Below are 14,064 nucleotides of genomic sequence, written 5' to 3' on the forward strand. Positions count from 1 at the left end.
TCCCTCCTCATGGGAGACAGCAGCGTTGATGAAGATGGCGGTGGTGTCGATGGAGGAGCCTTCCGGGGGCACTTCCCCGTCCCGGCGGCGTGCCGGAACAGAGACTCCTGTCCCCCAGATCTTGGCTTCGCGATGGCGGCGGCTCTGGAAGGTTTTCTCTGGTTTCTTCGAACGGGGCCGAGGATTTAGGTCAGGGACGACTAAATAGGCGAAGAGGCGGAATCGGAGGGGCCACGGGGGACCCACACACTAGGGGGGCGCGCCCCCCCCTTTGGCCGCGCCGCCCTGTGGGGTGGGGCCCCCCTGGCTCCCCTCTGGCCTTTCTTCGGTGCTCTGGAAGCTTCCGGGAATTTTAAGATCTTCGGTGTTGATTTCGTCCGATTCCGAAAATATTTCCTTACTAGGATTTCTGAAACCAAAAACAGCAGAACAAAGCAACTGGCCCTTCGGCATCTCGTCAATAGGTTAGTTCCGGAAAACGCATAAATATGACATAAAGTGTGCATAAAACATGTAGATATCATCAATAATGTGGCATGGAACATAAGAAATTATTGATACGTCGGAGACGTATCAGCATCCCCAAGCTTAGTTTCTGCTCGTCCCGAGCAGGTAAACGATAACAAAGATAATTTCTGGAGTGACATGCCATCATAACCTTGATCATACTATTGTAAGCATATGTAATGAATGCAGCGATCAAAACAATGGTAAAGACATGAGTAAACAACTGAATCATAAAGCAAAGACTTTTCATGAATAGTACTTTCAAGACAAGCATCAATAAGTCTTGCATAAGAGTTAACTCATAAAGCAATAAATCAAAGTAAAGGTATTGAAGCAACACAAAGGAAGATTAAGTTTCAGCGGTTGCTTTCAACTTATAACATGTATATCTCATGGATATTGTCAATGTAAAGTAATATAACAAGTGCAATATGCAAGTATGTAGGAATCAATGCACAGTTCACACAAGCGTTTGCTTCTTGAGGTGGAGAGAAATAGGTGAACTGACTCAACATGAAAGTAAAAGAATGGCCCTTCGCAAAGGGAAGCATTGATTGCTATATTTGTGCTAGAGCTTTGGTTTTGAAAACAAGAAACAATTTTGTCAACGGTAGTAATAAAGCATATGCATCATGTAAATTATATCCTACAAGTTGCAAGTCTCATGCATAGTATACTAATAGTGCCCGCACCTTGTCCTAATTGGCTTGGATTACCGGGATTATCGCAGTACACATGTTTTAACCAAGTGTCACAAAGGGGTACCTCTATGCCGCCTGTACAAAGGTCTAAGGAGAAAGCTCGCATTTGGATTTCTTGCTTTTGATTATTCTCAACTTAGACATCCATACCGGGACAACATAGACAACAGATAATGGACTCCTCTTTAATGCATAAGCATGTAGCAACAATTAATGTTCTCATATGAGATTGAGGATATATGTCCAAAACTAAAACTTCCACCATGATTCATGGCTTTAGTTAGCGGCCCAATGTTCTTCTCTAACAATATGCATGCTCTAACCATTAAATGAGTGGTAAATCTCCCTTACTTCGAGACAAGACGGACATGCATAGCAACTCACATGATATTCAACAAAGAGTAGTTGATGGCGTCCCCGGGAACATGGTTATCGCACAACAAGCAACTTAATAAGAGATAAAGTGCATAAGTACATATTCAATACCACAATAGTTTTTAAGCTATTTGTCCCATGAGCTATATATTGCAAAGGTAAAGAATGGAAATTTTAAAGGTAGCACTCAAGCAATTTACACTAGACTCTACACTCTCTTGTTGGATGATGAACACCACTAACTGTGTAGGATTACACGAACCCTCAATGCCGGAGTTAACAAGCTCCACAATATTCGATGTTCATGTTTAAATAACCTTAGAGTGCATGACAGATCAACATAACCAAACCAAGTACTAACATAGCATGCACACTCGTCACCTTCACACTACGAAAGGAGGAATAAATCACATCAATACCATCATAGCAATAGTTAACTTCATAATCTACAAGAGATCACAATCATAGCCTACGCCAAGTACTACACGATGCACACACCTGTCACCATTACACCGTGCAGGAGGAATAAACTACTTTAATAACATCACTAGAGTAGCACACGAGATAAATTGTGATACAAAACACATTGCAATCATAAAGAGATATAAATAAGCACTTCACTATGCCATTCATAACGAGTGAATAAGTATTCACGTGAAATATAGCCTAAGAGACCCACACGGTGCACACACTCGTCACCTTTACACACGTGGGACAAGGAGTCTCCGAGAGATCACATAAGTAAAACCCACTTGACTAGCATAATGACATCTAGATTACAAGCATCATCATATGAATCTCAATCATGTAAGGCAGCTCATGAGATTATTGTATTGAAGTACATAGGAGAGAGATGAACCACATAGCTACCGGTACAGCCCCGAGCCTCGATGGAGAACTACTCCCTCCTCATGGGAGACAACAGCGTTGATGAAGATGGCGGTGGTGTCGATGGAGGAGCCTTCCGGGGGCACTTCCCGTCCCGGCGGCGTGCCGGAACAGAGACTCCTGTCCCCCAGATCTTGGCTTCGCGATGGCGGCGGCTCTGGAAGGTTTTCTCTGGTTTCGTCGAACGGGGCCGAGGATTTAGGTCAGGGACGACTAAATAGGCGAAGAGGCGGTGTCGGAGGGGCCACGGGGGACCCACACACTAGGGGGGCGCCCCCCTTTGGTCGCGCCGCCCTATGGGGTGGGGCCCCCTGGCTCCCCTCTGGCCTTTCTCCGGTGCTCTGGAAGCTTCCGAGAATTTTAAGATCTTCTGTGTTGAATTCGTCCGATTCCGAAAATATTTCCTTACTAGGATTTCTGAAACCAAAAACAGCAGAAAACAGCAACTGGCCCTTCGGCATCTCGTCAATAGGTTAGTTCCGGAAAACGCATAAATATGACATAAAGTGTGCATAAAACATGTAGGTATCATCAATAATGTGGCATGGAACATAAGAAATTATTGATACATCGGAGACGTATCAAGGGCTCTCGAAAAGAACTCAGTGTTGAGCACACCAAGGCCACTAAGGTTTTTTGGCCTACAAACCATCTCCCAATTGACTATAGATTGTTCTCTAGAGACCTTATGTGTGGCCTCCCAAAGGAAAGCTCTCCCAATCTTCTTGATGGAATGTTCTAGGAGGCATGACAAATGGTGCCAAGTGGTAGATGGATTGAGATGGGGGCCCGACTTGACAAGGGAAGTGCGACCCACCGTAGTTATGTATTGCCCATTCCAAGAAGGAATCTTGTCGGTGTCCTTTTCCTCAAGGTGTTGAAAATAGGCCATTCGAAGCCGCCATACGTAGAGCGGAAACCCAAGGTACTTAAGCAGAAACAAACTCTCCACCAGAAGGCCATCAAGGATGTCGGGAAGATCAACTTTCCATCATTTTATAGGCATGGCAGAGCTCTTTTGAAAGTTAGTGCAAAGGCCGGTCACTTCACCGAAGCCATGAAGAATGGTGGAGAGGTTTCGCATGTCATCTTTGAAAGGTGCAACAAGAAGCACCGCATCATCCGCATGGTGGGATGTCCTTAAGATTGATCCACACACGTGAATCTTGTGTAGAAGCCCATTGGAGGTTCCAATGTCAATAATTTGGGTGAGAGGGTCGATGGCGAGGATGATTACAAGTGATGATAAAGGATCTCCTTGCCAAAGGCCACATCCATGCTTTATGGTAAGCCCGTCCACCCCATTGGGAAGAACCCGGGAAGACGAGGCAATAAGCAACACAACGATCCGACCGGGACCTACTAGGGAAACCCCACTCTTGGAGAAGGTCTAAGATATAGTCCCATGTCACCGAGTTGAAGGCCTTAAGGTTGTCAAGCTTAAAAAGCAAGGCCGGCGACTTGTTCTTGTGAATACTTTTAGCGATGTTCTTTACATATAGAAAGTTGTCGTGGATGTTCCTCTTCTTTATGAAATCACTTTGGGCATTGGAGACGAGCTCGTTCATCAACAGACCAAGACGGATGGAAAGCATCTTGGTGACAATCTTGGTAATGCCATGAATGAGGTTTATGGGCCTAAAATCAGAGATGTCCTCCACACCCTCCTTAGGCAATAGCTCGATATTCGCGGAGTTTAAACCAATGAAAATTTGCCACATGGAAGTTCCCAAAAGGGTTGATCGCTCTCATAACATATTCCTTTATTGTTTTCCAACAACATTTGTAGAAGGCCCCGGCAAAGCCATTAGGATCGAGAGCTTTGACACCGGGCATTAGATTGATCGCATTCTTAAGCTCGTCCTCGCTAAAAGTGTCTCCAAGAGATTCCAAGCCCGGTTTCTGAAAGGCAAGGTCATCCCAACGTGTGTGTAGCACCCCTTCCCATAACTTGGGAGAAATGATCATTGATGATCTTTTCTATTTTCCCTTAATGTTTGCATCTCCCTTTTTGATGTTTGATATATGTGAGCATTGCTTCTTACGGGTCCTCTCGATGACTACCAAGGTGTTCACTTTGCGCTTAAGCCTTACGGTAAATCCCATCTCGAGGGGGGAGAGGATTATAGATTCTTGCGCGATATCAAGTTGAAGGATGACGAGTAGAGTGGCATGATGAAGCACCTTGGCGTTGGAGAAGAGACTGCGGCTCCAAGTCGTGAAGCGCTTACTGGTATGTTGAAGCTTGTGGAACAAGATTTGGCAAGGCTATGCTCACATGGCTCATTCCAAGCCGATTGGACAACCTCATCGAAACTGGGCACCTGCAACCAACAAATTCTTGAACTTGAACGTCCTCAAGCGCCTCGTGCCACTATGGTCGGTAAGAAGAAGAAGGCAATGGTATCCGAGACTTCCCACAATAAGAGTATCATGTGTTAAATCTGATGTCTCGCTGCAAGTAATGATAACAGAGACTTATCATAGGTAGATATTGTCTCATAAGCTTATATCATGTAGAATAAGGAAAATAAATTTAAAATAGATCTTGTACTACAATAAAATTCTAAAAATCAATAAATATAATTAAATTATGATATTGCTACATGATACCATGCATTATAGAGATAGTATCATATACATAAACATTATATTTTGTTAACCAAATCAATGGTCAAAGTTTATCTTAAACTACGTGTGTGCGCGTGTTAAACCGAGACGGATGTAGTAGTATTATATAGAGGATGCCCTACTGTATGAATATCACCAGCTGTTTGCATATATGTACTCGATCGATCAGCGACCGGTCATGTTCGTCCCCACAAGCATTTGGCTATGGCGCGACGGCAGATCGGCAGCGACGTACGCGCCGGGGCACAACATGCAATTGTCTTTCTCCTCCTATCATGGGCTCGTGAACCCAGATCGCCTTTGGACTTGGAGGCGCCTAGCTGGTTGTTGGGAGCTGGAGACTTCGAGCATGGAGTTCCCCTCGTGTCGGATCTCAATAGTCCAGTCCAGGGGTGCAGGGAAAATTGAAATACACCGGGATCACCCTGCAAATGCAATGCATGCGTACTGAAGCTCTACAGTACGTGGCAGTAACTCACCTGGCTCTCCTCCTGTAGGCATCATAAAATCTGAAAAAAATTGGAGATTTGAAAGTATGCATCTCAGATCCACAAGTCTTGTTATTTTTGTGTAGCTTAGATTGTGAAGTATTTGAAACTGATATTTTACACGTCTGTGTGATAACATTTGCTACAGACATAATTTTGAAAATATGTTTTAAAATCTCGTAAATGTGACTTTCGATTTTTTTAAAAAACTGGGTCACTGATGACCGAGAGCCAAAAAAATCTCCACTCGCAGATGGTTTTCTTCAATCTTTCAGGATCAGAATATCTAGCTTCAAACCCACCCTACAATTTAGGTTGCTGGTATTAGAATTTAGATCAGACTATCTAGCTTCAGACCCACCTTACAATTTAGGTTACTGGTATTAGAATGTAGAAACTTTGCAATCTTTTTCTACTGCATGCACCATGATGTAGAAAATTGGTTTCTATCTCTTGCTGTATACCTGTAGGCCTGGCTATACTACGGAACCAAGATAATTTTTTTGGCCTAATGCTGTACAAAAGAAGTTTTGGAAACGCAAATGAAATTCTGGAACCTTCTTCAAACAGGAGACTTCAGTTTGACCTTCCCTTGTTGGGTCGGCCGCCACTTCAGCAGTTTCACAGCCTCACTCACAGGTATTTGTTGTCATTTCTTTCTCATAGCCATGCTAGTTTGTCCTTCTTTGTCGCTCCATGGACTCAGCTCGTGAAATAACTTAGTTAATCATGTGCATCGAACCCTGGTGCAAAGGCCAAATTATTGTTCCTCTTTAAAAGAGTTTTTGTTTTTGCCGTAGCTGGAAATGACATTATTGTGTTTTAATTAGACGGCATGCCCCAGGCATATATATAGGCACACTCACGCCCCTCACCACTCACCACTCACCAGCCGAGTCTATAAATTGATGGAACTACCCACGCAGAGGCCACTGTAGAAGACATAGCTAAGCAAGCAAGAAGCTCCAAGGTCCCCAAGACGCCATGGCGACGAACCCCGGCTTGTTCACCGAGTGGCCATGGGCGAGGCTTGGGAGCTTCAAGGTACGCTACCTGGCTGTCTTGCTAGCTAATCTATCGTGTAGGACGTTCAAACTGACCAATAATCCGGCATGCGCGCGTCCGCATGCAGTACCTAGTGCTGGCGCCATGGGTGGTGCACGGCCTGCACGTGGTGGCGACCAAGGGGTGGCGCGAGGCGGACCTGGGCTACATAATCATCCTGCCGTCGATGATGCTCCGGGCGGTCCACAATCAGGTCTGGATCACCGTGTCCCGCCTCCAGAACGCGCGCGGCAAGCGCCAGATTGTCGAGCGCGGCATCGAGTTCGAGCAGGTGGACCGCGAGCGCAACTGGTAAGTTCTCGCTTCCTCTCCTACCTCCGGCCGGTGGTTTTCGAGCAGACCGGCCGGCCGGCGTGACGGCGGCGACCGACTGATGAAAGATTGGCGTGCGCATGCAGGGACGACCAGATCATCCTGAGCGCGATCCTCTTCTACCTGGGCGCCCTGCACCTTCCCGGCGGGCAGAACCTGCCGCTGTGGCGGACGGACGGCGCGGTGCTGATCGCGCTGCTGCACGCCGGCCCCGTGGAGCTGCTCTACTACTGGTTCCACCGCGCGCTCCACCACCACTTCCTCTACACGCGCTACCACTCCCACCACCACGCATCCATCGTCACCGAGCCCATCACATGTACGTATCCATCATTCCTATCACGTGATTTCGACGTTTTCCTTGTATGCCTGTATGAGATTCAACTCCAGTCGCGTACGAACAAACGTATGTGTTCGTCTACTGTATATGCTCTGGGGCAGCGTGTCTTTTACAGTGCATCAAAACGGTGATCGAGGTCGATCGCCTTGTGGTTTTGAAGACGCCAGTTTAATGTCTTTCCGAAAGGACATGGCCATGGCCTGTTCCTTTCGAACGAACGACACCTTGAATGTGATCGTTGAGTTCTCAGATCTGGACCGGCCATCGAAACGGCTTAATTAGGATCCATTATGGTAGTGTCTGACGATCGAGCAGGCAATAATTAAAAACAAAGACTAGCTTTATATATGTGTTTTTTTCAGAAAGGAGGTTGTGCCCTCAGCTTCTGCATTAAAATGACGACCGATTTTTTTTTACAGGAAACGTGAGTTTTATTAATTAGGCTCGTTTGTGATCATTTCCAACACACAGGTTGGGCCTGCATCACGTAGAACACCATTACTACTACCCTTGTGTGCATAAACTCTGATAAGTAGCTGTAAAAATTTCCAGAAGTTGCAAAGGTAGTGTCCTATAAACATGTCAAACATAAATATTTTGGAGATACTGAGAAAACAAAATATCAAAACGAGTAGCAATGTTTCACTCTTCATTTCTATTGATTTCTTATACCACGCTAAATACAATTAAATTTGGTTGCTAAATTTTACAAGTTTGCAAAAGAAAACTGCACATGCATACTCCAAAATGTTCAATGTTGGGCTCTTGATGGCTGATAGCGACCAATGAGGAAACATAGAGGACGTACGAGACATATTGCTGGAGCATTCAAAAGCTGAGTCGATACGTTCCCGATTGTACATGCTTTCTTTATGACCAAACAGAACCAAGCACTTCACTGTCACGTACCTGCTACGCTAAAGTCACAACCTTCGCATGGACCCCCTATAGATTCTTACTGATATGTCGACATGTGTAACAAGGCTTCTTCTTGCAAGGAATTTTAGCAGATGTCTTGCTATGGCTAAAAAATATACACGTGTAGGAAGGATATAGAAAAGTTGTACAGAAAAGAGAAGTCTATATAAGGGTAAGGGTAAACCTGTATAATTCCTTGGCTGCTCTGCTTCATTTTCATAGGCAGTTCCCCACGAAGAAAAGATTTTAATAAGCAGTAAAAAAAACTTGGATTTTATCTTTAAATCTTAAGAACACAGATGATTACAGAAATTTTCTAACATGTCCAAGAAAACATCATTGTATGGCCCCGCAACGTCATCAACTAGACAAAGTACAGTAGGTGCAAAATCTACAGTACTTTCCTGACCTTTTTTCATACACCAAGATGCAAAACTTACAGTACTTTCCTGACTCTGCTGTCTTCTCCACAGTAAGCATAAAGACATCAACTATTAGTTATGACAGAGTGTAAGCTTGTCACTTCCCTTGCCAACTATCTAGTTTCTGATCTGATGATACAAATCTAACTACCACTTTGTTAAAGCTCTTTTAAAAAAAATCTTTTAATTTTGCTAAGCAGATAGATGAAATGTTAATTATCTCGTTATGTTCGTGCAGCTGTCATCCATCCATTTGCGGAGCTCATGGCCTATGAACTGCTCTTCTCGATCCCGCTTATCGCCTGCGCCTTGACAGGAACTGCTTCAATCATGACATTTGAGCTCTACATGCTCTACATCGATGTCATGAACAACATGGGCCACTGCAACTTCGAGTTGGTGCCCACCTGGCTCTTCAGATGGTTCCCGCCTCTCAAGTATATCATGTACACACCATCGTAAGTATTTTCATATACACCCATCACACAACTTACAGTAGCATTCTTTTCTAACCAAGGGAAGACGACGTCGAATTGTTTTATACTACTTAACTACTTTTTCACCATGAGTCCATGATTATGTCTGTTTCTCGCTGTGTGTGATCTGAACTTTGACCATGCATTAGGTTTCATTCTCTTCACCACACCCAGTTCCGGACAAACTACTCTCTTTTCATGCCCTTCTACGACTACATATACAACACGATGGACAAGTCATCGGACAAGCTGCACGAGAATTCACTCAAGAACAAGGACGAATCGGTAGATGTGGTTCACCTTACCCATCTTACCAGCCTGCAGTCCATCTACCACATGAGGCCTGGGTTCGCCGAGTACGCATCCAAGCCGTACGCCTCCATGTGGTACATGCGCATCATGTGGCCTCTTTCGTGGCTATCCATGGTCCTCACGTGGGTGTATGGCTCTTGGTTCACTGTTGAGAGGAATGTCATGAAGAAACTCAGGATCCAGTCATGGGCCATACCAAGATACAATTTCCATGTAAGAATTTTGTTAGATCAAAAGACATGGTTAGATGCACTGGAGATATGAATTATATCAATTATAACTAACAATGAACTAACCTTTCCGTTTGTGCAGTATGGGTTGAACTGGGAGAAGGAAGCAATCAATAGCTTGATTGTAAAGGCGATATGTGAAGCTGACAAGAAAGGAGCCAAAGTTGTTAGTCTTGGACTCCTGAATCAGGTAAATTATTTCTTCAGCTGTTCAAACTATCATTCATCATCAATTCATATGCTCATGATTAAAAAATACTGATGCACTATAGCTTCTGCTGCTAAAACTACGTCTTTGTAGGCAAAACCTAGAGACTTCTATAACAGATATCACCGCTCAAATAATACTCGCTCACTACAATTTGATATCTTTAACCCAACAGGCCCAGAGCCTCAATGGAAGTGGGGAACTTTATCTGCAAAAGTACCCAAAGTTGGGGGTGAGACTGGTGGATGGCACCAGCCTAGCTGCCGCAGTGGTTGTCAATAGTATCCCCAAAGGCACAGATCAAGTTGTTCTTGCAGGAAATATTTCGAAGATGGCCCGGGCAGTGGCTGCAGCATTGTGCAAGAAAAATATCAAGGTCAGGTCTAAATAGAGATCTGTCTCATTTTGATCACATGGAGAGCTGATGGTTTTTATACTAAAAAGCAACTCCTCTTGTGCAGATCATAATGACAAACAAGCAAGACTATCATTTCCTCAAGCCCAAAATACCAGAAGATGCAGCTGATAATCTTTTATTATCAAAAACTGGCACTGCAAATGTAAGAAGATAATTGTTCAGTTCCGAGTAGGGGGGGACATCGTATAACTACAAATCATGCATTATCAGTTAAATGGAATGCCTGGTCGAATTTTGCAGGTATGGGTAATTGGAGAAGGTTTAGATGCTGCTGAACAGTTCAGAGCACCGAAAGGAACACGGTTTATCCCATACTCACAGTTCCCACCAAGAACGGTACGGAAGGACTGTTGCGCCTACTCAACAACCCCAGCAATGAGCGTACCTAAAACACTGCAGAATGTTCATTCGTGCGAGGTAATTAAGGCTCTACTTAACTGCAACTCTTCAAGAACTGCACTACATGATCTTATTAAGCTAATAAAAAAACATTTCAGAACTGGCTGCCAAGGAGGGTGATGAGTGCGTGGCGCATCGCTGGAATTGTTCATGCATTGGAGGGATGGAACGAGCATGAGTGCGGAGACATGGTGCTAGACATGGACAAAGTTTGGTCTGCTGCGATTCTGCACGGGTTCTGCCCCGTTGCTGAAGCTTGAAGCTCTGGTTGCAGGCCAACGGAATAAACAGTATGCAGATATAGATACGATATGCTCGATGAATCCATGCTAAGGAAGAAGAAGCAGACACATTGGCTAGCAGAAGTATAGCCTATAATTATGTACTTTGATATACCAAAGTTACTTGGTTAGCTGTTATCGCGCTATTCACTCCTATGATAATGAGTCCATGACTTGGTTTGATCTATTTCTATCGCTATCTGTCCTTGCATCAAGAATGCAATTAAACAAAAAACAAGAATGGGGGTTGGTCAGTGTTTACATTGACTTAAAACTAATGTGCAGTACAAGTTAATCACAATCAACAGTTAAGTAGAGGTATGTGGTTTCATGTGGTTCAACAAACCAACGTCAACCCCTGCCATACCTGAGGGATGCAAAGATTAAGAAAGCTTGACCAATTTATGTTGCTCTACCGACAGAAAACAAGTAATTCCCCGTCAAGCTCTTTGGGAATATACGTATAAGGTTGGGCGATGCTAGCAGTTATCACTGTCGTATGGATTATTGAATGAAGGACTTTCCAGTTCTGTACTTCTGTTCAAACTGTCTCACAATGCTGAGCATAATAGTATCTGTTATGCACTTTGTTTGCCAGTATGTCAATCTGAATTGATAAAATTTTGGCCTGCACTGCATTGTAAATTTTGTGTATTTTTTTTTTTTTTGAGAAAAGGCTGGTCTTCTGTGGATTCTAAAAGATAAAGCTAGCCTTCTGTGCTAGTTGCTCCTTCCTCCGGTTAAGAATCATTTTTAAAAAAAATTGAGCAAATCCAAAATGAACTTTTGCGAGTTGAGCCACCAGTATGTTTATAAACATATTTTGATTAGAGACTACTAAAAAATAGTATACATGTGAATTTATCTCCCAAAGTACATCATTTTCTTCATTCTTTTACGGGGCATTTTATTGGATTTCATAAATATACTTTCATGCTGAGCTTATAGAGGGGAATATATGGGGACTGGTTGGCGTGTTTATGCCATGCTAGTAACATCTAACTGCCTGGTGTGTTTATTTATTGCTGATAGGAGCTGTGTTTATGACATGCTAGTACACAATTACAGGTTTGCATGTGACATGGCGTTTTGGCTCATAGGTGTATCTACACCTATTAAGAAAAACAAATTTTAATTCAATTTCAAAATGTCAAAAAAATCAAATAAAATTCTTCGGTGTGCATCCGGACATCCTATGTTAGAGCACAAAAGTTTTGCAGGAAAAAAACATTTTACGTGACCTATGTAAAAAAGATAAACAGATGTCTCGTAGTAAACTTTTTCAGAGCACAAAAAATTGTATTTTTTGCACAGGCCACATAAATTAATATTTTTTCACGACCCTTTGTGTGCAGGCATAAAACATGTGAAAGTACACCCCAGTTTTTTTTTTCTGAAATTTTTCGACATTTTAAAATATGTTTTTTTGACAATAGGTGCATCTACACATATGAGCCAAAGTGGATTTCCGGTTTGCATGTGCTTTTCAAGTACTACACTTGCATACTTCCTCTAACAGGGTACTAATTACTTCCTCTAAATGGGTACTAATTAACTACTTGAGTGGTACCTTTCACTCGTAGGTAAATTCTCTATCTGCAGAAGGATATTCTTTAGCTAGTAAAATATTTACATTTTCTCTCAGAAAATTAACAGTGTTCTAACATGTAATTCCACATACATATATAGAATACCATACTCGGCACATTGAGGAAAGAAAATAGGAGTATAGTTGACAGCATCTTCCAGCAAAAAGGGGAATGACTCGCCTGCGGCTGCAGACCTGCAATGTGCCGGCCCTGTTCAGGCACCAGGGGGTCCTGGTGTAGTATAACAAAGAGGATTCAAAACAGATATTGTATAAGCACTATTATTTCCTGTTTCAGTTTCATAACCATTTTTCTATGAATAACACAAATAGTTTGTCTCTGAACGTTTGGGACGTATCACAAAAGGCAAGCTACTTGTCAAAGTCAGTACCCACTACCAAGTTAACTTTTAAAAACTATGACATGCTCTAAAGATAAACATTTTTTAAATCTCATATCAGGCTAACAACAATAACAACTAAGCCTTTTGTCCCAATCAAGTTGGAATAGGCTAGATGTGAAACCCAACAGAAACATAAAAATTAGTTGCACCCAAATGGTAGAAAATCGCATGATGCGGGCAATGCATAGTTTTCCATGGCATGGCTGTCTCCTTTGGGCATTGGAGTTTCCTATGCGGCATACCCAACAGTTGTGTCGGGGCTCTTGGGTATTGAGGGATCAGTGCGGCATGCACATCTGCAATGCTCTCCACCATGGACAATCACACGTAAAAGAGAGAGAGAATGTATTTTTCAATAAAAACCAATCTGTGCGCGCACGCACGCACACGCGCGCGCACACACACACACACAGTGGCATATGTATCTTGACGCACAGTGGCGAAGCTAGCCGACTCACCTAGCATGGGCAAAGTTTCAGTACTACTCACTTAATGTAGCTTTTGCCCAAAAAATTAGCTGAATAAATCATAAACGGTGCTATAACTTTAGGGCTCTGTTTGGATGTTTGCATTGGGAGGCTTGGCACTGTATTGGATTGAATATCAATATCCCAAGATATTGATATTGTGATTGGATGTCAATATTTCTGTTTGGGTGTTTAGGTATTTGGAACCTAGGCTTGATATTGAGGTTAATGTGAAATATTGTTTGGATGGTCAAAGTGATGAATTGCTTTCTATGCGAGTGTCTATATCGTTTCAAAATATTTTCTGTATAACATTTCAATATATATTTGAATAGTTGTATATTATATGTCACATAGCAATAATAAAAATGACAAGAAAATTGCAATATTACAACGTTTCCTCAATTTTCTGCGAGCAAAAAAATGCACGCATACCAATCAAAATTCCTCAGACTACCAAAATCTGCACATCGTCATAGCAAACATCCACAGCCTAGTGGAGTTTTGAGTGCAAAGCCCAGGCAACTGCTCAGGGTTGCCCTGCTGAACCTCCACCCCTGTTGATGCATTGGAGTGGTCCTACCGGCTCCATGTAACCAAGATTTTGTGGACACATTCTAAAGCAAGCCATATG

At 43.0% G+C, this 14,064-nt stretch overlaps 1 protein-coding gene across 1 annotated transcript; it reads left to right on the forward strand.

Moving 5' to 3' along the window:
- The first annotated feature begins 6,487 nt into the window (after positions 1 to 6,487).
- LOC124705505 (very-long-chain aldehyde decarbonylase GL1-5) lies at positions 6,488 to 11,162 on the forward strand. Its single transcript, XM_047237211.1, has 10 exons — positions 6,488 to 6,634; positions 6,723 to 6,946; positions 7,054 to 7,286; positions 8,886 to 9,105; positions 9,273 to 9,648; positions 9,748 to 9,855; positions 10,049 to 10,249; positions 10,335 to 10,433; positions 10,532 to 10,708; positions 10,789 to 11,162. Exons 1-10 carry the CDS (start codon positions 6,575 to 6,577, stop codon positions 10,948 to 10,950), a joined length of 1,860 nt encoding a protein of 619 aa, XP_047093167.1. The 5' UTR covers positions 6,488 to 6,574; the 3' UTR covers positions 10,951 to 11,162.
- Positions 11,163 to 14,064: the final 2,902 nt, after the last annotated feature.

The sequence above is a fragment of the Lolium rigidum genome, chromosome 4, assembly GCF_022539505.1.
Source record: "Lolium rigidum isolate FL_2022 chromosome 4, APGP_CSIRO_Lrig_0.1, whole genome shotgun sequence".
Classification (NCBI taxonomy): domain Eukaryota; kingdom Viridiplantae; phylum Streptophyta; class Magnoliopsida; order Poales; family Poaceae; genus Lolium; species Lolium rigidum.

Coding starts and splice junctions, on each gene's coding strand:
- LOC124705505 (XM_047237211.1), top strand. CDS start 6,575: ATGGCGACGAACCCCGGCTTGTTCACCGAGTGGCCATGGGCGAGGCTT. Junction 7,287..8,885: donor CGTCACCGAGCCCATCACAT/GTACGTATCCAT, acceptor ATGTTCGTGCAG/CTGTCATCCATCCATTTGCG. Junction 9,649..9,747: donor TACCAAGATACAATTTCCAT/GTAAGAATTTTG, acceptor CCGTTTGTGCAG/TATGGGTTGAACTGGGAGAA.